Source organism: Dipteris shenzhenensis, chromosome 24, assembly GCF_047967505.1.
Source record: "Dipteris shenzhenensis isolate YYH24624 ecotype China chromosome 24, Dip_SZ_1.0, whole genome shotgun sequence".
NCBI lineage: Eukaryota > Viridiplantae > Streptophyta > Polypodiopsida > Gleicheniales > Dipteridaceae > Dipteris > Dipteris shenzhenensis.
Genome location: NC_141619.1, coordinates 36,892,456 through 36,917,341, shown reverse-complemented (window position 1 = coordinate 36,917,341; position 24,886 = coordinate 36,892,456). Strand labels below are relative to the sequence as shown.

Sequence of the window (24,886 nt, the reverse complement as noted above, 5' to 3'; positions counted from 1 at the left end):
AAGTGCGAAACGTGTGTAGCTGCAACAAATCTGCCCTGATAACCTGGCTGAGCTCATGTCGAGAGAGAGGGAGGCGAGGGGCATCTATGCTGTATCGAAATGGTGGTAGCCTATCCATATCCAAGCCTAGCGAGGTGAGCCATGTGGAGAGTGTGTGGTACCAACAAAAAGTATGACCTCTCTCCGCTAACATCTGCGAGGATGTCAGTGCTAGCCACGGTAATCGTGCTCTGCCTGCTGCTGAGAGAGAGAGAGAGAGAGAGAGAGAAGAAGAAGAAGAAGAAGAAGAATATATTATCGTCCTCTGAAGACCAAAACCGGCCTATGGGACCTGAGCAATACAATATCACAAGTACATGAAAGCTCCTCCCGAAGATGGGAGGGTGGAAAGAGAAACCACCTTCTAGGATTCAGGTGGATTCCTATGCTTGAAGAGCTTATACACAAATGTTCCTAAAGCTGAAGGTGACCCTTTATGCAGCAAATCAGCCAGTTTGTTATGTCCCTCAAGGAGGTGATTGAACTCTTCCCTAATGTGTGCATAGTGAGGGCATAGAGAGAGAGAGAGAGAGAGAGAAAGAGAGAGAGTGCGCGATGAGAGAGAGAGAGATTTCAAAAAATGCGCGATGAGAGAGAGAGAGAGAGAGGCTGAGCGGGTGAGGGGTGGTTGAGGCGGAGAGGCTGAGTGGAGGGGAGGCTGAGCGGAGGGGCTGAGAGAGAGAGAGGTTGAGCGGGTGAGGGCTGAGGCGGAGAGGCTGAGCGAAGGGGCTGAGAGAGAAAGAAAGAAAGAAAGAAAGTTTATTAAAGTCTTCGGGAGACCGTGAAGGTCTATGAGACTAAAGATAACTGATACAATGAGCATAACGGTGGTGGTCTCAAAACGGGCCAACCAACCGTTTCTATAAAAAAAGAGATTATGAAGGACTATGTGTCTAGTCCTGATACAAAAAATATATGTGTCTACCTCTAGATGATACAGAGAAGAAGAAGGGGGGGCACAAAAAAGTGGGGCAGAGGAGGGAGATACAGTATACATGTGCACGTGGTGATCGTCAGAGACCAGTCATAGAGGGGTCATCAAATGGGAAATCGGAAAAAACCCTGCAATAGATGATTGGCCTCTGACGTCACGCGGCCTAGTCGAGCTCGGTCGTCGGGGGCGGCGGGTGGCCCTGTGGATGAGGGCAACGGTAACCCCAGTGGGGCGAGCCGAGAGCAGAGACGAGATGTCATGGACCTGGATGTGTGAATCTGTCCGCTGACGCAGCTGTTGTGACTCTGGCTCTCGCTCACGTCCGCATCGTCGGCTAGACTGAGAAGAGGTATCCTGTGGTTGAAAGAAGTCGGTGATAGGCCGTTGGATATCCTCACGCTGTGTGTGCTGCTCGTGTCGCCGTGCTCGGAGAGAAGTATCTCGGTGGCGGGTCATCTCATGTAAGAAAGCGGCAAGGCACCGCTGATCCGGGAATTGTAGCATGTGTGAGAGGGAGCCGAATCCGTTGCGGAAGAGGCAGTGGTATCGGCCTCGAATGGCATAATAGATAGGACATCTGAGAGCAAAATGCTCCTCCGACTCGATCTCTTGTAAGTCGCAAAGTGGGCAAAGGCGGTCCTCTCGTGGGATACCCTCTGCGCGTCCACTCTCGATCTGTAATCGGTGTGACGAGACCCTAAACTGACCGAGGGAGATCCGGAGCGCATGTGGTAGATGAAGTTGTGTGTAACCCAGAGGTGTGATGAAGCCCTCCTATGAGATCTGGAGGCAGTGTCGGTGGTAGAAGTCGAGCTTCACAGGAAGCTCGGAGTGAAGAAACCATGTCCGCTAGGTGTGGAGCTGGAGCAGATCCGCCCGAATGAGCCGGTTGACCTCCTGGTCAGTGGGGGAGAGGGGAGATGGTGGAGCGTCGAGGCTGTACTGAAAAGGAGGCAACCGGTCTAAGTCGAGACCCAGTCGGGTGAACCAACTGGAAAGACAACTGTACCAGCATCGCTGGTCCCCATCGACGGATAAGGCCATAGAGGAGGATAAGGCTAACCAAGGTAGGCGGAGGCGACCGTCAGCGGAGGAGCCAAAATCCCTGACTCTGTGGAGGTAGGTGATAGCCTGAAAAGCCGCATCAAGCTGTAGGGGTGAGGCGCCAAACTCTGCTAGAATGATCTGGTGTGGTACCGATGGTTTGCTATGGATCATCCGAGCAAACATCAGTATCTGCAGGCGCTCAACTCGAGCCCACTTTGTGTTTGAAAGGTCGACTCCCCACCAAGGGCTACCATACATGCCTGCTGGGCGGACCAAAGAATAAAAAAGGAGAGACTTGGTCCGCGGGTCCTGGAAGTGGGAGTGGTAGCACTGTCGCTCCAGCCTGGCAAGAGCGGCGTATCCCCAGCTAATCCTGGCCTGCATGGCCGGGCGCATTGTGAAGATCGGGCCTGAGAAGACAACGCCCAAGTATGTGTAGGAGTCAACTATCTCAACAGGGTTGCCGGCGAAGAGGAACTGCTCTCGGTGCATAGCGGGTCTGGAAGTGTTGAAGATCATCACCTTGGTTTTCCCAAGGTTGACCTTCAAGTCATGTGTATCACAAAAGGCCTGAAGTCCATCCAAGTGTCGCTAAAGACCAGTAGCAGAAGAGGATAGTAGTACTACATCGTCTGCGTATAGGAGAATCTGGATGGCAGTCCCGGCAAGAGAGCAGCCTGCACCTCCAAGTGTCTTGATGGTGGTCTCGAGCTCGTCGATGTAGAGGCCAAATAGAGTCGGTGACAAGGGACATCCTTGTTTGACTCCGATAGTGCTCGTGATCTCTGGGGTCCAGCTGGTGCCAATCCTGACCTGCCCCGTCACCCGCTCATAGAGAGCTACTACTGCCCAGATAATCGCCGAGTCGTAGCCTAACTCCTGCAGACGTCTGATGAGTCGGGCGCGGGGAACGGTGTCGAATGCCTTGCGGAAATCCACAAAGCAACAATATACTCTCTGTCTCCTATGTCTGGCCTCCTCAATAATCCCTCTAAGTGTAAAAATGTGATCGTAAGTCGAGTGATCCATCCTGAAGCCGGCCTGTCCGGATGCCCTGAGCCCCTGGATCTCTGCGCAAGCACTGACCTCGCCATCTAACACTGATGCATAGATCTTGGACATAACATGTCCAACCATGATGGTCCTGTAATTCCCTGGATCCATGGGATCTCCTGCTTTGTGTATGGGTGTGATAGTGTTCAGGGTCCAGGCTCTGGGGAACCTGTGACAGACAGCTTCATTGAACAGCGTTGCTAGGATGGGGGCTAGAGTTTTGATGCCGTAGGCAATAAACTGTGTGCATAGGCCCTCATGATCCTTAGCTCGACCGTTATGAAGCTTATGTGCTACGTGGGTGACTCCCTCGGTTGTGAAGAGGATACAAGAAGCGGGGCGGGGGGTGGCTGAGAGGTCGGGGGGGGGGCTGATCAGGGATATCATAGAGTGTGCGTGCCTAGGTGTGCCAGATGGAAGTGTCCGTGAGGGGGGAGGGGGATCGGCGTTCTAGGAATTTCCTCCAGAAATCCTTGGAGTTGCTACTAAACAGAATGTTCAGTAGCGTATCCTCATTCTGGCGCAGGAAGGCTAGCTTCTTGCGAAGGACTAGTTGACGATAATCCCTGGTGAGATGTGGGTTGGCCCTAGCGTTTTGCTGGGTTGTGAGTCGGAGTGTGCGGCGTAATGCTTTGCACTCGTCATCATACCATCTGTTGCAAGGGGTAGAGCCAGTGGGTGGAGGGCGGGTGGACCGGGCAGTGGAAGGAAAGATGTGGCGGGCTGCATTGTGAAGGGAGTGGGTGATAAGGGTGGCTCGGTGATCTAGAGAGGGTGTGGTGCCTATGTGTCTGAGGAGGGAGGCTAGGTGGGCTGAGTAATCAGGTGAGAGGTTATGATCGAAGTGTATATCATGATAGGTAGTATAGTGCGGGGTGTGGCTGGGGGGGGCTCGGGACGCAAGTATATGAAAGAAAAGGTAAGTGTGATCGGCTCCTGGGGGTAAGGGTGCAGTGCGGAAGTCAGTGATTTGTGAGGTTAAAGCAGGAGATCCCAGAATATAGTCGACGACACTGGCTCCTCCGCCATGTGGGAAACATGTGAAACCAGAGGAGGCAGGCCATCGATCTATTCCATTGTAGATGACCAGATCATGTATACGTCCAAGGTCCAAAAGAGCCTGCCCATACCCAGTAACGGGAGCGCGACTGTCGGCCGAGGAGCGAGGGAAGCCCGAGTCCTCTGTGTCCATCTCAAGTAATAGGACCGGATCTGAGTGGAAATCCAGGAGTGATGTCTGACGTGCACCTGTCCTTGCGTTGAAATCCCCAACTAGGAGGACCTCTCCGCGTCTGGAGAACTCCACAATGTCTGAGTAGAGATCTAGATAGGGGGATACCCCCGTGTCCTCGCGAAGCATCCGTGCGAAATGTGACGTCTCTGGAGGAAAATAGCAGACTGCAAAAAAGAGGTCGCATGTGGAGGGGCGTCGGAATCGGAGCCATAGGTAACGGGCATGGGCATCCCGTCTAACCACGGATGTCAAGCTCGTGAGCGCTGAGCGAAGGAGTACTGCAACTCCGCCTGACCCTCGGACCCCCCCAGAGAGGCTGAGGCGGAGAGGCTGAGCGGAGGGGCTGAGCGGAGAGAGAGAGAGAGAGAGAGAGAGAGAGAGAGAGAGTTTATTAAAGTCTTCGGAAGATCGATGGGTCGATGAGATTGTGAAAAAAACCTAATACAAATTCAGCTGGAGGGGTGGAGCTACTAAAACCGAGCATCCACACCCATACAAAAGTAGAAAAGCTGTATCCTACATACTCACATCAAAACAATAATAATCATCTACAACATCACCATCCTCAACTGTTGTCATAATACAGAATTGAGTGTGCTCAAAGGACAATGTGGCCCCTCTCCTCGTCAAGTGCGAGGGATCAATATCATGAAATCAGATATGGAGTGCTGACAGTCCCCTCCAGATGCAGTCCTACGCTGTCTCTTGGTCATGGTTTTGACAGTCAGACCTGTCAGTCTCGCTCCCACTCTGAACATGGAGGGAATGTCTGCAAGTGTAATGTGTGCATCAACCCTCTGCCTGAGCTGTCGTGTCACTGGCTCTTGGTCACAATCATGTCTGAGATCTGTAGAGCAGGCATCCATGTTGGTGCAACTGAAAGAACTCAATGATTATGCTCTGAGAAGAGTCCACCGACATTCATGAGACAGTTAGGCATCGTGAGCACTACTCCGATCTCAGAGACATGAGGAGCACACGTGGCCAGGCATCTCTGATCTGGAAAAGAGAGAAATCGGGATAACAACCCGGAGCTATCTCTGAATAGACAATAAAAACGTCCCTTGATCAATAGGGAATCTGAAGATGAAATGTTCCTCCGACTCTACTTCCTGTAGGCTACACAAAGTACATGTGTGCCTCTCCCTGGGTAGACCCTTTGCTGAGCCACTCTCAACGCGGAGTCTATGTGAAGAGACCTGAAACTGCCCAATGGAGATCCTCAATGAATGGGGTTAGTGAACTCGTGTATACCCTGGTGGGTCAATAAACCCCTCATTTGAGAGATGTAGGCAATGATCTCTGTAGAAGCTAAGCTTCACTGGGAGCTCAGCTAGTGCCAACCAAGTTTGGAATGTGTGTAGCTGTAGAAGATACTACTCCAGTATCATGAGGTCAACCAGGTCATAGGTGGGGGAGGATGGCGCATCAATGTTGTACTGGAAAGGAGGAAGTCTATCCATATGTAAACCCCAGTTGCTCAAACCGCCTCACTGTGTGCGCATACTAGCATCTCTGTTCACCTTCCGCTGATAGTGCCATGGAGGAGGACAATGCTAACAATGGTAGTCTACTGCGTCTAGAAGTGCGATCTCCGTATGCCCTGACTCGATACAAGTAGGTAATGACGTGAAAAGCTGCATCAAGCTGCAATGGTGAAGATCCAAACTCAGCTTGAATGATCTGGTGAGAGACTGATAGCTTACTGTGAATCATCCATGATAGCATAAGAACCTATAGTCACTCAACAAGGACCCACTCTGTATCCGACAAATCTGGCCCCCAAAAAGTGCTGCCATACATCCTTGCCGGTCGAACCAGAGGGGCCGGTCGAACCAGAGGGGGGGGGGAGAGAGAGAGAGAGAGAGATGTATGTATGTGCAAATTGAGAAAATGATTTGGAGGCAAATTTTATATATATTTGCCTTCCCACTATATTATTGTGGCCCTTTATTTGGATGAACAGCTGAGGACTTCGAAAACATTGGCAGGAGAGAGGTTAGCCGTTTTTTCAATGAGAACTACACACCAAATACTTTGACTTGTGCAGTGGTATTTTGAATACTATTTAGTTCCTTATGAATTTTTTGAAATTCCATCTTATTTTGTTTGGAATCTTTCATTTAAGGGATTCAAAATTGTAATATTCTATGTGTTTCTGCTCTTCAGTTTTCGTTTGCTTTGTCTTTCATACCTTGTGTCAGAATGCTATGAAATCACACAATAACGATAAATTATTTTCTATGTACTGTTGACAGGTTGGGGATGTTGATCCTGTTCAGGTGTGCCTCTTCCCCTCTAGTCATTCCCAGATCACATTTATTTTAGTTGTATACATGCATACTTTTTCACACCCAACTCATTCATAAACAAAATCATTGCTGCATTGATTTGATGCCTCGATTCCATGCAGTATAGGTTTCCTTAAACTCCGAAAATTTGGTTTTCCTTCACAAGTTATATGTTTTTTAAACCAAGGATTTAATATTTGAAGCAAGGACTGCGTGTCATGTTTACCAAAAAATGACTATTTGAAACTTTTATACTATATGGATGTGTATCCAATAGTTAGCTCCATAGAGAATCGCAAGATCACACAACCACCTTCCGGCTTGTTTTAATGGATGTGTGTGTATGGTGTGTGGGTTTGCTCATGTTCATGATGGACCTTATGGGTTTTGACCTTCTGTGTGACTATCATGAGGTTAAAACTACATTGTTTGTTCTTTTAGAGGATTAGTTGAGCAATTTTAAGAGATGAGAGAGATGGATGCTAAGTGAGAGACAGTGCACATATACAGCTTCGTGTATGCAGATTTGGTTATAAATGTTTTTGTTTTAGTTGGCAATTGTTGCTTTGACAAAAAGAGGGTTTGTAGCTAGTAAGGATGTATGTTTGAGTTTATGAGCTTTGCAAGAGTCATCATGGAATACAAAGATGTGATGTAGCAGTTTTTACGTGTATGGGGAATTGTTGTTGTATCATCCTTTTAATCTGAGGAATAAATCTTCTATTGCAGTTCTTGGGCATGTGGAGAAGCTAGGATCTCTATTGTGTATTCTTTAGTCTTTCTAAGCAAGATTGGTTGGTGAGAATGCATCAGGCGTCTTACAAGAGTAGTAAGTTTGCCTTTTGGGTAGAATGTTCAATATGTTTTTTCATAAAAGTTTTTGTTTACCTCTTTTTTCTTCTCTTTCATATTCTCTTTTGTTTTCTCTTTTATTTTCTGTGTAGATTTTTTATCTTTAGAACAACAAAAAATCTAAATTTGTATGATTGGGCTTATTCCATTCTTACAAAGGTATATAGAATGTTTAATATGAAGGTGCCCACTCAGGATTTGGATACTCAATCAGGCTTACAGAACTGTTTGTCAACTGTCGAGGTAGGTGATATGCAGTTAACTTCCTGGTGTCAATTGTATGCTTCAATGCACATAGTGCAGCTGTTGTATCATGCCCCGAATTACAAAATGATCTGTAAGCGTAGCACACGGGCTAACTTCTGCCAGAGACAGCTTGTAATTGCAAATATTCTATCCAATCTCAAGCCCATAAAGACAACTGTTAAGGAGTTACTCTTCATCTTTACCTCAGGATGCGAGGAAAGTGAGGTAGCTAAAGATGAGGCTGGAGAAATAAACCATCACATTTGGTGATTGCCTGTTAGGAATTGTGTAATCAAAGGCTTGTCCTATGATCATGTGTGTGTGTGCGTATGTGTGTGAGTTTTTTTATCTGCTTCGACAATGCCTGCGAGCGAGATTCCCATCTGTTCCGTTTGGAAGTTCTTCTGGCTATTTGGGTTTCATCAATCCAGACCAGAGTTTATCTTTTCTTCGTTTTGGTTCGCTACTGGGCACTATGGACTTTATGGACATATAGGAAGTGTAAAGTCTTTGGTGATCCTACTTTCTCTCTGTTTGGCTTCTTTAGGCGTTCTCTGCAGCAATCTTTCTTTGATTGCTTGTAGACCCGCTGCATAGAGCATGAGGTCTTTTTGGCATATACTGAAATTTTCAGTTGATGTAATTGTAGCACCTTATTTTGAGGTTGCTACTCATATAATATAATCAATCAAAGATTTCACCAAAAAAGCCAGGGTGTGTGTGTGTGTGCAGCACACTAAGTGCTATGGTGTGTCTAGACTATGACATAAGTAATGATGTAATGAGGTGCCTTAGATTTAGGAGTCCCTATGATATAGGGCTGATTGCCTATGATGTAAGAGATGTACCTATGATCTAGGCCGCCCTCTCTCCCACTCTATAAAAGAGAGGATTTCTTCTCAAACTAGTGGAACATTTTGACCATTGGTTCCCACACTCTTCTCCATGATGTCCATCGTCTCTCCCACTCCCCAAGAGCCTCCTTGAGCCCCTAGCCCATTCTAGCTCCAATATGCCACCTCATCATCTTCTTCTCCACCCTCCACCTTCTTCATTTCTGCCCTCTTTTTCATCAGAATTTGCTTAGCTCTATTCTCCACCCTCACGCGATCATTTATAGAGCCCTCTGAACTGAAGATTGCTCCCTCATGGTTGAGCTGCTACTCCTCCCCAACCCTTGCTGCCCCCTCTCCCTCAGCCCCTCCTCTACCTCTCAGCGCGCTCCCCCTTGCCCTCCTCTCCCTCTCAGCCCGCCCCCTCCCCTCTCAGCCCTCTCCCCCTCCTCCCCCCCCTCCTCTTCCCCGCTCCCTACCCCCCGGCTCAGCCTGCTCCTCCCCCCGCTTCCTACCCTCCGCCTTATCCCTCCCTCTACCCCGCTCCCTACCCCCTGTCTCTACCCCTCTCTCCTCTACCCCGCTCCCTACCTCCCTCCTCTACCCCCCTCTCCTCTACCCCGCTCCCTACCCCCCGCTTGAGCCCTCTTCTCTCCTTCGCTCCCTACCCTTTGCCTCAGCCCTCTCATCTACCCCCCTCTCCTCTCCCCCGCTCCCTATCCCCCCGTCTCAGCCCTCTCCTCTACCCCCCTCCACCCATCCCCTTCTTTTGCTTCCTGTCTCCTCTTTCATTCTCCCGCTGCGCTTGTTGGAACGGACGCAGCCTCAAAAGTGTTCAAATCGGCCTCCTCACCTTTGATTGGCGATGGATGTTTCATCAGCCAATCCTATTCCACCTCCACTGGCCGCGAAAACTATTACATTTTCTGAAGACGAGTTGCAGCAGCTTAAGGACGTAGAGATTGAATGCTCTATCACGTTAATCGCACGCATCTTCGGGGTTGCTGAGATCCCCCCCTTCCTTGGGTTGCCGTTGATTGCAGTAGAGGCAACCAGGGCTGATGAGGTACCTAGAGTTAGGGTCCTCCGTAAGGATCCTAACCTCACGATGGACCATGTTATGCTTCAGCGCCTGGATGGTTCTTTTTTTCGCCAAAGAGTAGAGATTGCAGGCAGGCAGGACCAGTGCAGGATATGCAGGACCATTGGACACTTCGCCAGGGATTGCCCCAGGAAGAAGAAAAGGCCCAAGAAGTCTTCTAGTACAGCAACCGCCCCATGGCCTTGACAGGGGGGTGGTACAGGTCCAGCACCTGCTCCTCAGCCTCGACAGGGGGGTGGTATAGGTCCAGCACCTGCTCCTCGGCCTCGACAAGCTAGTCCTCCTCAAGGTGGTGGTACAGCTCCTACTTGCCAAAGTGCTCCTCATCGACAAAGCACTCCTTTGGTACCGTCGCCTCTTGCCTATGGTGCCTCACGACCTTCAGGGGCATCCGTCGCACCTTGTTGGGTTGTGGTTCGTGTGCAGATTTCACCTTCAATTCACGAGGATGCATTAGTTGACTCTGCTTCAGTTCGGGCTGGCTCTCCAGTCTCACCTCACACAGTCCGAGACGCTATAGCTTCAACCTCCTCCCTGGTTACAGCTTCTCCCCTAGACCCAGCAAGTCTCCCTTTATCGGGTTCGGTGCCAGACCCTCTCCCCATTCTGTAGGCAGGAGAGGTCTCCGTGGCCGTTCAGACACATGGTCGTCTTGAGCAGTTCTCACTTCCTCCCTTGGATAGGGGGAAGGGGGTGGTTTATACTAATGATTCTCTTCCCTCAGAAGGGATCCTTCGCACTCCGGTGTTTGGCCTGATTCAGAGGAACTCATTTTCAGCTCTAGCAGATGCTTTAGATTTCCCAGAGCAGGAGTTTGTGCCCTCTATTTTTGGTGAGCCAGTGATTGGGTTTCCTGTTGACAGGGCTTCTTCATCAGGTGGCAAGGTTTTTTCCGTTGTTGATTTTTCGCCACTTGGTTCCATTCCTTGCTCCTCGAGCAGGAGGTCTTCCCTTGTTGAGGGGTTTGTTTCCGCCACTAGGTCTGGTAAGATGTTTCATTCTACATCCTCCCGTTGATGAGGATTGTTAGCTGGAACATACAGGGCCTAGGCGGCGTCCCACATCGCCGCCGTAGACAGCTGATTCGGGATCATCTTCATCCAGGTGCTACGGGGGGTTTCATTGATGTCTTATTTATTCAGGAGCACAAACAGGATTCTAGGGATTGTGCTAAGTCAAGCAAGTTGCTTTCTGGCCATACGTTTTGGTCGCCTGCCTTGGGCACTAGGGGAGGCACTTCTTTTCAATTTCACAGTCGGTTCTCCCCTTAGTTATTGGACACGGAGTCATTATGCCCTCTAGGGCTCAGTGGATTATTCTCTTGATTGGAGGGCGTAAGGTTCGTTTCCTCAACCTGTATGCCTCCAACATTAGAGTGGAACGTGTCATTATGTGGAAGGATTTTCTCTCCTGGGCTCCCATTGCAGATTCATGGGTGATTGGAGATGACTTCAACATAGTTGAGTTATCGTTAGACAAAAAAGGGGTAGAGAAGGAGGACTTCACTCTTTGGAGAGAGCAGCTTGGGATGCCTTTCTTTTTCACTACTGTGGCAGAGATACTTGGTTGGACGATGCCTTTCTTATTCAGCCACAGTCCCTCCTGTTCTCTTGGTCGAACTAGAGGCAGCAGATGCCTATTCATGCACGCATTGATAGATTCTACATAGATGATTGGGCACCAGATAGAGGCGGATCGGTATGCATTGTTGCTGGGATTTCCACTCCATACCACTTTCCTATTGTGCTGGCCATCTTAAAGCCTCACTCTAGAGGCCGGTCTGCCAGCATCCAATATTCCAGATGCCTTGTATACAGAGGAGGACCTTACTGAGGTAGCCTTGCAGATATGGGTTTCTCATGTCCAGGGTGGGCAGCCACCTCCATCACATGTAGCTGCTGCCCTTTCTGGTATTAGTGACTTTTACCACTCGGTTGCTAGTACCAGGAGACGAGATATTCTCAGACGTGAGATTGGTATTCGCCAGCAGTTGGCAGCTTTGCAGAGGGAAGAGCAAAAACGGCCTTCAGATGCTTGGATTTAGGAGCGTCTTGCTGTAGCAAGGGCTCATCAGCAGACATTGCTTGATCAAAGAGCAGAGTATGCCTTTCATGCACGGGAGTCCTTCTAGATACAGATGAGTGGCAGAGTCAATAAACACTTTTTGTCTACTCTTGGTCCTAGACATAGTAGAGAGAGTGTATCCCAGCTTATTGACTCACACGAGGTTTTACAGTCAGATCCAGATGACATCATGCTCATAGCTTCAGATTTCTATGCCACCCTTCTTACTACAGATCTTGACACACAGGATAGAGACGATGCTAGACAGGTTATTTGAGAGAGCATCCCTAAGTTGGTGAAAGCGGATATGCATGTTTTGCTTGATGCACCTTTCACAAACACAGAGTTTAGGACTGCACTTTCAGCTCTTAACAAGGGCAAGTGCCTAGGTTTGGATGGCCTCACCCCTTTTTTCTTCATTGCATTTTGGGATATGATTGGAGACTACATTACATCAGCCCTGCTGAGCATTTGGGACTCTGGCGAGATTCCCGGGTCGCTCGCAGAGGGTCTCGTCCACCTTATCCTGAAAGGGGGTTGCAGAAATTTACTATCCTAGTGGAGGCCTATCACACTTTTGGGGGCAGGTTACAAGATTATGGCCAAGGCAATCAGCCTTCGATTGCAGCCCCTTCTCCCAGATCTTATTCATGACACTCAGACGGGATTTGTGCATGGCAGAAGCATTTTTTATAACATCTTTTTCTTTTGGGAAGCTTCAGAGTGGGCCATGTAGAGCGGCCAGAATTTAGCCATTCTACTCTTGGATTGTGAGAAAGCTTATGACATAGTAGATTGGGGTTTTTTTGAGGGCACCCTTCTACGTTTTGGCTTTACAAATGCTTGGATCAGAGGTGTTTCCTCTTTGTATAGATCAGCCCACAGCCAAGTGCTTATTGGTGGGGTAAGGGGTGAGAGATTTCAGATTTCTAGATCAATCCGTCAGGGATGTCCCCTTTCTCTTTTTCTTTTTTTTGTTCGTGGCTGAAGCTATGAGTATCTATATTAGATCTCAAGCTGACATCTTTGGGTTGAGACTTCCCATCAGACGAGAAGAGGAGTTACTTGACAGTGAGTTGGCAGATGAGTTGGCAGATGACACGGCAATTTACTTGGATGGTGGTGCGGGGACTTATGCTAGGGCAAGAGCCGTGGAAGGAATTTTTTATTAGCAGCCTCCAGACTTGCACACCTTCTTCAGAAGGAGACTGGATGAGCAGTATTAGATGGATCTTCACCGCAACACACCTCAGGTCTCCTTCGTCCCCTCTCATGGTTGCCATCCTGAAAGCATGGGCCAGCTTCATGAGCACCTTCCTCTCATGATTCCCCCTTCCTCTCGTGAAGAGATTGATAGGCAACCGGTCATGTGGAATGACAGTGTTTTGGATGATCTTGGCAGACCACTTGGTGCTTCACACTACATGCAGTGGTCCAGATGGGAGAGGGGACTTGTCTCATCTCTGGGGTCATGGAAAGCTTTCCGGAGGCTTCCAGAGGAGACTCAATCTCAGTTGACAGGACATCTCAAAGGGAGTGCAAGGCGGATCTTGCAGATTGAGGCAGCCCTTCCAGTGGATTGGGTAGACACAGATGATATGCCTCTCACTTGCTCCACGTGGGCAGGTGCTTTTACGAGAGGGGGTTTTTCTCTTCAGGTTTTGGCCTTTCGAGATGATGCACATGGAGATGCCTTGGTTTTTTATGTGCATGACGGTGGCAGATTGCTCAGGTCCACAGAGGACATCTTTCTTGAGTCTTCCTTTCAGCCTATTAGGGTTGTAGGTCTTTTGGAGCAGGGATCAGATTCAGAGTGGTTCCTTGACCCAGACCCCCGGCTTCTCTACATTGGAGCTTGAAAGCTTTGACTCTACGGGGGAGTTCCCATTAGGTAGTTGCAGTGGGACCCTGGAGAGTGGGAGTGGATTGACGCAGGGCATCGATAGAAGAGCATCCCCTTCTTTCGCTACACGGTCAGTAATGCCAGGAGATTCCAGCTCAGTAGTAGAGGTTGGAGACCTTTCAGAAGGCAACAAGGGCAACAAGACCTGGATCTCCATTGGTTCAATGCTATCCCACCATGAATAGACAGCCAAAAGAAGAGAGTGATTTTTCTATTCCGGTGGGATTTCCAGAGCCTTTGCCAAAAAATTTTCTGCAAGTCAGCAGAAATCTGAAATTTCTCCCAATGAGGAGCTCTGGTAGGCCTCCAACCCCTATAGCTGAGTTGGAATTTCCTGGCATTACTGACCGTGTAACGAAAGAAGGGGATGCCCTTCTCTCAGTGCCCTTCATCTATCCATTCCCATTCCCTAGGGTCCCACTGCAAAAACTTAATTGGGACACCTCCATAGAGCCACAATCTGCATGAGCCCAGGGCGATGAGAAGCGGGTCCGGATCCAAGTACCACTGTGAAAAAGAGCCATGCTCCATGAAGCCCACTATCCTGACTGGCTGAAACGGTACCTCCAATAAGATATCGTCTGTGGATCTGGACAGCCTGCCCCCGAAGAAACATCAAAGACTAAGGCATCCTCATGTGTGTCATGAAAAGAAGGCGAGGACGATTTGGATAGGGGAGCCAGGATTTTCAGTCACTTTGTGCACTCCCCATTCTTTATGACATGGGGCTCAGTGGCTTGGCTCTCTTACTAGGTCTCAGGTCTTTTATGAGAGACATGACTCCTCTTGGGCCATTTCGATTCGACGTCATCAGGTTGAGTCCTGTTCTTTGAATGTGGTACCACACCTTCCTTTTGCAGCAGTACATGCCTTTGTGGATACCTCTTAGGAGATACTAGCGAGCATAGCAGCCTGGCATATCCGGAGAGCCAGATGCACAGAGGCATTGGAGGAAACTCAGGTTCATCCCTCGCACACATTGGCTAGGATCTAAACAGACACCATACATACTTTGATGGTCGTATGGACGAGCATGCAGGGAGACTCCTGTGCAGCCTCAGCTAGGAGAGCTTCTTTCTTCAGGGAATGGAAGGATTCTCCTTTCTTCTATGAGACTCTTACAGGGATGAGGTGGCACTTTCAGCCTCGGTGTTTTCCACCTCATTTTGAGGGGTTTTATTTATCCTCATAATAAAGGGATCTAGTAGTAAAATAAAAGTGTAAAAACCATGTTTCCTAAAGAAATACAAATTTTTAAATCTCTTGAAAAACACGCTCGAATAAACCTGCTCATAGGTTTTTGCTCGTAAAATTGATGCATCCATTGGCCATTGACCTTGTCTATCTTAGAGGTAGCCATTGAGAGGGTCTTACCTTTATAATCAAGCAGTGTCTACTCTCTTACATATATATATATATATATATATATATATTCACACTTGGCAAATGAAAATCATATTTGTGCTTATGAAAGAGAATTTGTGAGACTTGGTCAAGCCAGGGAATCAATCATCACAAGAAAGTAAATCCACCACAACCAAAGGTGAAGGCAAGGCAAGTGACTCTTCTCCAACTACACCTGCAGATGCTAAAAGGCTAGAGAAGGCTTATGCACTCATTGCTTTAGGATTGGGAGATGATTTTGTGCATCATATTTGAGATTTGTAATCCCTTTCTGAGGCCTGGCATAATTTAGATGTGTTATTTAGTGCTAGCTCTTGTACTTCCAAGTTGAATTTGAAAATTAAGTTATTTGAACCTAAGATGGATGGAGACAGTGTTGTAGCTCATGTTAATACTTTGAGGACTCTTATAACAGAATTGGCCTCAATCAACTCCCTAAGTACTGAAGATGATGCTATGGTTGTGCTTTTGAAGAGTATGCCTAAAGGCTATGATTATGTTGTGACTACCTTGAAGAATCTTCCCCAACCAACACTAGAGGGCATCATCAATACTTTACAAGAAGAAGAAAGAAAGAAAGAAAGAAAGTTTATTAAAGTCTTCGGGAGACCGTGAAGGTCTATGAGACTAAAGATAACTGATACAATGAGCATAACGGTGGTGGTCTCAAAACGGGCCAACCAAGCGTTTCTACAAAAAAGAGGTTATGAAGGACTATGTGTCTAGTCCTGATACAAAAAAAATATGTGTCTACCTCCAGATGATACAAAGAAGAAGAAGAGGGGGGCATAAAAAAGTGGGGCAGAGGGGGGAGATACAGTATACATGTGCAGGTGGTGATCGTCAGAGACCAATCATAGAGGGGCCGTCAAATGGGAAGTCGGAAAAAACCCTGCGATAGATGATTGGTCTCTGACGTCACGCGGCCTAGTCAAGCTCGGTTGTCGGGGGCGGCGGGTGGCCCTGTGGATGAGGGCAACGGTAACCCCAGTGGGGCGCGGGCCGAGAGCAGAGACGAGATGTCATGGACCTGGATGTGTGAATCTGTCCGCTGACGCAGTTGTCGTGACTCTGGCTCTTGCTCACGTCCGCGTCGTCGGCTAGACTGAGAAGAGGTATCCTGTGGCTGAAAGAAGTCAGTGATAGACCGCTGGATATCCTCACGCTGTGTGTGCTGCTCGTGTCGCCGTGCTCGGAGAGAAGTATCTCGGTGGCGGGTCATCTCATGTAAGAAAGCGGCAAGGCACCGCTGATCCGGGAATTGTAGCATGTGTGAGAGGGAGCCGAATCCGTTGCGGAAGAGGCAGTGGTATCGGCCTCGAATGGCATAATAGATAGGACATCTGAAAGCAAAATGCTCCTCCGACTCGATCTCCTGTACGTCGCAAAGTGGGCAAAGGCGGTCCTCTCGTGGGATACCCTCTGTGCGTCCACTCTCGATTCGTAATCGGTGTGACGAGACCCTAAACTGACCGAGGGAGATCCGGAGCGCATGCGGTAGATGAAGTTGTGTGTAACCCGGAGGTGTGATGAAGCCCTCCTGTGAGATCTAGAGGCAGTGCCGGCGGTAGAAGTCGAGCTTCACAGGAAGCTCGGAGTGAAGAAACCATGTCCGCCAGGTGTGGAGCTGGAGCAGATCCGCCCGAATGAGCCGGTTGACCTCCTGGTCAATGGGGGAGAGAGGAGATGGTGGAGCGTCGAGGCTGTACTGAAAAGGAGGCAACCGGTCTAAGTCGAGGCTCAGTCGGGTGAACCAACTGGAAAGACGACTATACCAGCATCGCTGGTCCCCATCAACGGATAAGGCCATAGAGGAGGATAGGGCTAACCAAGGTAGGCGGAGGCGACCGTCAGCGGAGGAGCCAAAATCCTTGACTCTGTGGAGGTAGGTGATAGCCTGAAAAGCCGCATCAAGTTGTAGGGGTGAGGCGCCGAACTCTGCTAGAATGATCTGGTGTGGTACCGATGGTTTGCTACGGATCATCCGAGCAAACATCAGTATCTGTAGGTGCTCAACTCGAGCCCACTCTGTGTCTGAAAGGTCGACTCCCCACCAAGACTCCCCACCAAGGGCTACCATACATACCTGCTGGGCGGACCAAAGAATCAAAAAGGAGAGACTTGGTCCGCGGGTCCTGGAAGTGGGAGTGGTAGCATTGTCGCTCCAGCCTGGCAAGAGCGGCGTATCCCCGGCTGATCCTGGCCTGCATGGCCGAGCGCATCGTGAAGATCGGGCCTGAGAAGACAACGCCCAAGTATGTGTAGGAGTCAACTATCTCAACAGGGTCGCCGGCAAAGAGGAACTGCTCTCGGTGCATAGCGGGTCTGGAAGTGTTGAAGATCATCACCTTGGTTTTCCCAAGGTTGACCTTCAAGTCATGTGTATCACAGAAGGCCTGAAGTCCATCCAAGTGTCGCTGAACACCAGTAGCAGAAGAGGATAGTAGTACTACATCGTCTGCGTATAGGAGAATCTGGATGGCAGTCCCGGCAAGAGAGCAGCCTACACCTCCGAGTGTCCTGATGGTGGTCTCGAGCTCGTCGATGCAGAGGCCAAATAGAGTCAGTGACAAGGGACATCCTTGTTTGACTCCGATAGTGCTCGTGATCTCTGGGGTCCAGCTGGTGCCAATCTTGACCTGCCCCGTCACCCGCTCATAGAGAGCTACTACTGCCCAGATAATCGTCGAGTCGTAGCCTAACTCCTGCAGACGTCTGATGAGTCGGGCACGGGGAACGGTGTCGAATCCCTTGCGGAAATCCACAAAGCAACAATATACTCTCTGTCTCCTGTGTCTGGCCTCCTCAATGATCCCTCTAATTGTAAAAATGTGATCGTAAGTCGAGTGATCCATCCTGAAGCCGGCCTGTCCGGATGCCCTGAGCCCCTGTATCTCTGCGCGAGCACTGACCTCGCCATCTAACACTGATGCATAGATCTTGGACATAACATGTCCAACCATGAAAGGGTGAAGAGCACACACAAGCAGTTGCAGTGAAGTTTTCATCAAAGAGCAAGTACAAGGTATGCAAGCATTGTGGAAAGACCAATCATCTTGAAAAAGATTGCTACAAGATCTCCTTGCACTTATTGTGGCAAGAACAATCACTCAGAAAAGTTTGGTAATGAGAAGAAGAAAAGTGTGGCAAATATGGTTGAAGAGAGAACTCCATCAGCAAATGAAGTCACAAACTTAATAGTAGAAGAAAATAAAGATTTTATCTTTTGAGTTTTTTTATCATCACTTGGTCAATTTTGAGGTTCTCTGCTTGGAGTAGTACTCCAAAAAGAATATTATGTGTTTTGTCTTTTGTAAATCACCTCTGGTCTTACCATATGATGTAGGCCATGTGATATGTGTTTGCTTCCATGGTACCTCTTGCAAACATGAGAAACTAGGTCTACACAAAGGCCTAAGATTAATCCTTGTACATGCAAGGGAGATAACCACTTGGGGAGGGTCTATCCCATTTTGTAAACCTTGACCCTTGGACACCTTTGCTAGCATGAGATCCTAGCCATAGATTTATCCTTGACCACCATGAGATGGCTTGTGAAGCTATGTGCCTAGATGAATCCTTGATATAGCAAGAGGCAAACCCTTGAGGGGGGGTATGTTGGGAATTGTGTGATCAAGGGCTTGTCCTATGTCATGTGTGTGTGTGTGTGTGTGTGTAGCATACTAAGTGCTATGATGTGTCTAGACTATGACATAAGTGATGATGTAATGGGTCCCCACATGGGGAGGTGTCTTAGATTTAGGAGTCCCTATGATATAGGGCTGATTGCCTATGATGTAGGAGAAGTGCCTATGATCTACGCCACCCTCTCTCCCACTCTATAAAAGAGAGGATTTCCTCTCAAACTAGAGGAACATTTTGCCCTTTGGTTCCCACACTCTTCTCTACGATGTCCATCTTCTCTCCCACTCCCCAACATTGCCAAACTAGACGTTTGAAATAGTTTTGATAGTCCCTACAAAGCAAGAGATTTGTGTAGAGAATTGATTGTTTTGTGAAGTCTATTCCAAAAATTGCATATGCCACTAAGATAATATACTATCTCCAATGAAAAGAGGAGGATTGGACAAAGAACCATACTATAACAGTTCCGATTATACAAGCTTGCCTCAAAGATGGTGTTACAAGGTAGGCAAGAGCTCTGAGGTACCCATCCTGACATGCTCATCTGTAAAGAGTTGGCCGAGCTAAAATTATGTTGATAAAGAGGCCGAAAACCCAAGTATAGATGGGGCAGCTCCAACAAGGTGCATCGGAGCTATATGACAGTACTGCATAGAGTCACCACAAAATGAGGAAGAATCATCTACCTTCTACTGCTCACAAGGTAGCACAAAGATGGGTGAACCAATACCTCATGGGCTACATCTAAATTGGGAACAAACGTTATTTGGATGCCTTCCTAAAGAGGTTTGGGAAGGCGATCAATAAGGAGGGCATGAGAAATGAACTAACAATTTCAGGCAGAAAAAGTTCAAGGTGATACAGGACTTCGGTTTGTGCATAAGGACACTAATCACCCCAATTAGCTAAATAATCCAACAACACAGCTTTGAGGACTTGGCTCTTGAGTGGGCTGCATCTGAACCGTAGATCCATGGATAAACTCAAACCCATCAAGAGCTATTAGGAGTTGCTAGAAACAGCCATTGCCATGGGAACATAGCCCTCAAGAAGAAAGAGGAAAAAGATCATGATGAAGAAATCAGTAAGGACGAGGAGTAGGATATCTCACCAAATTCTGAGAAACAGATCCTTATGAATAAGCCGCGCAATGTTCTCAAGGAGCTACTCATCCCACTCAATTCCAGAGCAAGTGCAAAGTGATGCTGTTTGTTCCACAAAGTGTGGCCATACGGCAAACTAGTGCCGAGCTAGGTCTTGTGAGATATGTAACAAGATGTGTCATGAAACATAAATAACCTGTCATTGTGCCCATCCATACTGTCAGGATTAGATAATGGAGAATCCAGGCTGATTTCAACAAAAAGACCGCATGTGTATTGAGATTTTTGAATCTTGGTTATATTGAGTATCGTGCACATTATTTGAAGTGCAAGTGAAGTTAGTTGCAGAGGGCCATTCTCATGCACTGTCTTGAGTTGTATGGGAACTAGTTGCAGAGGGAAAGATAGAATCCAGGATTTTAGAATAACTAACTTATGTTACCTTTTGTCACGAATTCCAGAAGGGCCACAGTCATAGTGGCAACTATTTGGATTTACTTATATTAGGGGAATTTTGAACTCAAAAAAGGCCTCTTGCATTAGGCCCTTAATAAATCAAGATTAGGGGTTGGTCAATAGGAAGGCCTGAGCATTGAAAGAATGGAGGTTTTGGAACCTCTTCTAATTGGTGAGAGAACTGACAACTAGCCACTTTACCTCTCTTTACTTTGGTAAAGGTCTTAGAATGGAACCGTGGCCATTGGATCATCAAACAACATCAAGGGTGGAGGCTTTACCACAATACAACTTGATCCTAGCCCTTGCAAGTGTTAGCACTTAGCCCTGGTATGAGCCTTGTAGGTTAGGTCAACTCTATGAGTTGACTTGTTTGGTCAACCATATGGTTGACTTGGGGGCCATATAGGCCACCTCTTTGTATTTTCCTCTCATCCATTCGAGCAGTACTATGTTTTGTTGTTTGCTTCCCGCACTCCACTCCCATTCCATTGCTTCCTACACCCAACAGCGGGAGTGGGCCTCCAGTACTATGTTTGGTTCTCTTGCTCCTACTTGTACGTCCCTCGTGCTCTGCCATGGCTTCTACCTTACATTTTGGTCCAGCTCAGTCCGGAGCCTCATTTCATTGCCAGAAACTTGTTTTTGGAGCTGAAAAACAGTCCAGCGGCTGTTTTTTCAACTTTTTGAGGTTCGATTTTGACATTTTTTGGCTGCCCGCATACAAACGACCCTATCCCGCACCACTTTGGCCAAAATTTTTTGTCCGTACAGTTGCACGGGACGTTCGTATGACCATACGAACCTGTACGGATAGGTGCACGATATTGTCAGGAATCCGTACAACTTGTCAGAAGTTGATTTCGAGCATTTTTGGGCTGTTTTGGGAGGTTTTTTGCTCAGATGTGGACTCTTTTCAGTCATTCGGCCTTCTTCAGGTGCTCCAACTTGCTTTTGCACCATTTGGCTGGGATTCTCTCCCTCTTGACTCAGATCTTCTTGGTACTGTTGGATTTGAAGCTTTTCACCCTCTTTTATGTCACGTTTGCACACATTGCAGTGACATTGACCTGATTTTTCTCTAGAAATTTAAATTTGGGTATATTATGCATTTGCCCCTTGATTTGGGCTTGTTGTCCTGTCAGATTTGAGGCACGCAGCCTCCATCTAGGACATTTACAGCTCAATTTATCCAATGTGCATACATTTGCCCCTGGTTTTGGTCTGATATTTTTGCAAGACAACTATCTTTGGCAGGGGGGTTCTTTGACCGGACATATATTGTTTTGCAGGTCATATTTTTTGGGACAGCACATGCATTTAGCTCATTGTTTGAGTAGTCAATTTTTGGTTGGTTACTGCCTGACATTTGCTGTCATTTTTGGACAGCCAGCTCATTTTGAAGTGAAATCCTTGAGGCTACTCTTGAGCAGGCATTTTTCCTTCAGGGATTTATTTTTGCAATGGGAAGCAACGATTGGATGGGTCTGTTCTCCGCTGAAGACAAGCTCGATGGACCCAATTATCCCATGTGGTCATACATGGTGAAACATTTGCTGGTTGCCAAAATGTTTTGGGGTATTGTCTCAGGATCGGACCTTCGACCTCCCTCTGTGGCTCCCACTCCGGCTATTGCTACAGCTAGTGCAGCTGTTACAGCCACCTCTGGATCTACTCACTCTTCTACTACTACTCCAGCCCCTCCTCCTACACCCGACCAGGCCAGATAGGATGGTAGAGATGCCAAGCACATTCTATCATTGCTTTTTCAGTCAAGAGACACATCACTCCTCACATTCGGTCTTCCAAGACATCAAAGGCTGCGTGGGACATCTTGGCTAACCTTTACCAAGTTCGCAATGAGGCACGTGTTGCTTTCTTACGCTGGCAATTGGAGAATGTCAAAATGGAAGAGAGGGACAGCATGGATGCATACATCACAAAGATCAAGGATTTTTAAGAGCAGCTCATCAATGTGGATGAAATTATTTCAGATGCTCAGGTAGTGTCCACGGCATTCAATGGACTACCTGAGTCCTACTAGGGGTTTGCTACTACATTGAGGTTGGTTGCTACAATCCCAACACTCATGCTTTTGACCAGCCTGTTTCCCTTCTCCTGCAGGAGAACCAGAGTCGCACAAATCAAATTACAAATCAGTCTTTTGTTGCTAATCACCAAAATAAGGGAAAGAACGGGCAAAATTATAGCGAACCCAAGCCTTCTGGAGGCTCATCTACTGTTGGACACTCATCTCATTCTGCCCCGTCTGATGCAGAGAAGAAAAAGAGCAAACGCTGTAATTATTGCAGGAAGCCAGGACATGACATCTCGGAATGTCGCAAGCGCATCGCTTTTGAAAGAAAAAGCAACAAAAGGGACTTGCTGTCACTACTACTGCTCCTGCCCCATATCATGGTCATGAGGCAGCAAACATTCCGAGATGGTAGGTTGTTGACCGGCACCCGTCGGGCTCCCACCCATACCCCCTAGGGGGACGGGGCCTATGAGACTCAGGTTTCCAAGACCCTAGCCTGCACCATTTGGAACTGTAATGGTACCTTATGGTCAAACCCAGGGAACTTCTCGGAATCTTACACAGAACCAGACATAGTCTTTTACACGGAGACACACCAGAGCCCAGAGCGTCCACTACCGATAGTCAGTGGCTACACATGGGAGTCAACCTTCAGGGATGAGACAAGGGATACAGGAGGAGTTCGAGGATCAGGCGGGGTTGCAGTATTGTACAGGTTTTCCCTCGCTGGAGCCATCTCCATTGAGAGGAAGGACGCACACTCCCGATTCATGTGGATCCGCCGGATCCGATGCTCAGCCACTCGTGACCTTTTCATAGCAATATGCTAATTTTTGCCAGACACATCCCACTTCGCCAGAGTGGCATGAGAGGAGGGTGAGACATCGCCATATGCACCCTTACATTAGGATATCCCAGATCTTTCAGCCCGCGGGGAAGTTCTCCTTGTTGGGGACTTCAAGGCCAGGACGAGCACGCGCCAGGCACCACTTCTACACTTTCAAGACGACTCTATCATGCTACCAAACATGGACCTAGACGGAGCAGGTATAACCAGGATCTCATCGGACCGACACGGGCCTGTTACACCATATGGACACGCGCTCCTCGATCTGGGCAAGATGCATGATCTCATCATCTACAACGGGCTTGACCTATGGCCCTGCTCAGGTGGTTTTACTTGCTTCCCACACGGGGGGGGGGGGGGGGGGGGGGCACTAGTGTAGTAGATTACATCATGGGATCCCCTACCTTCACCTCATGTATCACCGACTTCATCGTAGCACCACTCCCTCCAGGAGCTGATCACACATACCTATTCTTCAATATCGCCACCCCACGCTTAGCCACACCACACACACCACATAGGAAGCACGACACTTACCACGACATACACTTTGATCACAGCCTCTCCCTTGCCTACTCTGGATGCCTAAATTGACTCCTAACCTACATCGATCACATACCACTGCTGCCTTGATAAGTCGCACACTCCACGAGGCTGTCCTCCAAATCTTTGCCCACAACACACGCTCCACTAGACCACCACCTCTTGGTTTTGTACCCTGTAATAACTGGTACAATGCGGAGTGCAAGGCTTATCGCTGACAACTCCTACTTGAACCAGATGTCACCTCCCGAACACACCAAACACGATACGCAAGTACCGACATCTCGTACGTCGAAAGAAGCAGGCATTTCTTTGTCAAAATAAGGAGCTGCTGAACATCTTGTACAGCAACAACTCTAAGGATTTTTGGCAGAGATTCCTTGAGCGTAGGTCTCCATCACCCCTCACCGACACGAGAGTTTGGCACACGTATGCACACCATCTTTATGATGTCCCACAATAGCCTACTGCAGATCTCATACACACACCTCGCCTCACCTCTTGCACGTTGTTCACCAGAGGGAGAGTCAAGGACACGACATTGAAACTGCACAATGGCTGAGCTAAGGATCATGAGGGGCTATGCACTGAGTTTATCGCATATGGGATTGACACGTTAGCCTCGATCCTAGCAAAGCTATTCAATGACGCTGTTTGCCTCGGCTTCCCCCGCACTTGGACACTCAACACCATCACCCCCATCCACAAGGCAGGGGATCCCATGGACCCGAGTAACTACAGGACTATCATGATTGGACATGTGATGTCCAAGATCTATGCAGCAGTATTAGATGTGTCGGTTAGCCTGTTCGCATAGATGAGAGGGCTCAGAGCAGAGGGTTAGGCCGGTTTCAGACGAGACCATGGGACTATGGATCACATACTCACACTCAGGAGTGAAGCTAAGTTTCTACAGAGATTACTGTCTTCGTATTTTGGAGGAGGAATTCTTCACACCATCGGGGTACACTGAGCTTCATATGCCTCACTCACTACGGATCTCCATCGGACAATTTCGGGTATCATCACACCGCCTCCGCATAGAGAGCGGCATAGCAGACGGGATCCCTAGGGAGCATTGCATATGCATATTGTGCAACTGTCAGGAGGTTGAGTTGGAGGAGCATTTTATTTTCTGGTGCCCAGTGTACTACGAGATCCGAGGTCGCTACCACTGTCTCTTTAGAGACGGCTCCGGGCTCCTTTCCAGATACCCAGATCAGAGATGCCTCGCGGCCTTCATTCATGAGGG

At 48.2% G+C, this 24,886-nt stretch overlaps 1 protein-coding gene across 5 annotated transcripts in view; it reads left to right on the top strand.

The window, feature by feature from the left end:
* Window positions 1-24,886, top strand: part of LOC147886559 (uncharacterized) — a 178,489-nt gene that overhangs the window by 116,662 nt on the left and 36,941 nt on the right. For all 5 annotated transcript variants that reach the window (XM_087395699.1, XM_087395698.1, XM_087395697.1 and 2 more), the window contains 2 exons: window positions 6,274-6,359; window positions 6,566-6,589. In XM_087395699.1, coding sequence (XP_087251825.1) covers window positions 6,274-6,359; window positions 6,566-6,589 — 110 coding nt within the window. The remainder of the gene's footprint in view (window positions 1-6,273; window positions 6,360-6,565; window positions 6,590-24,886) is intronic.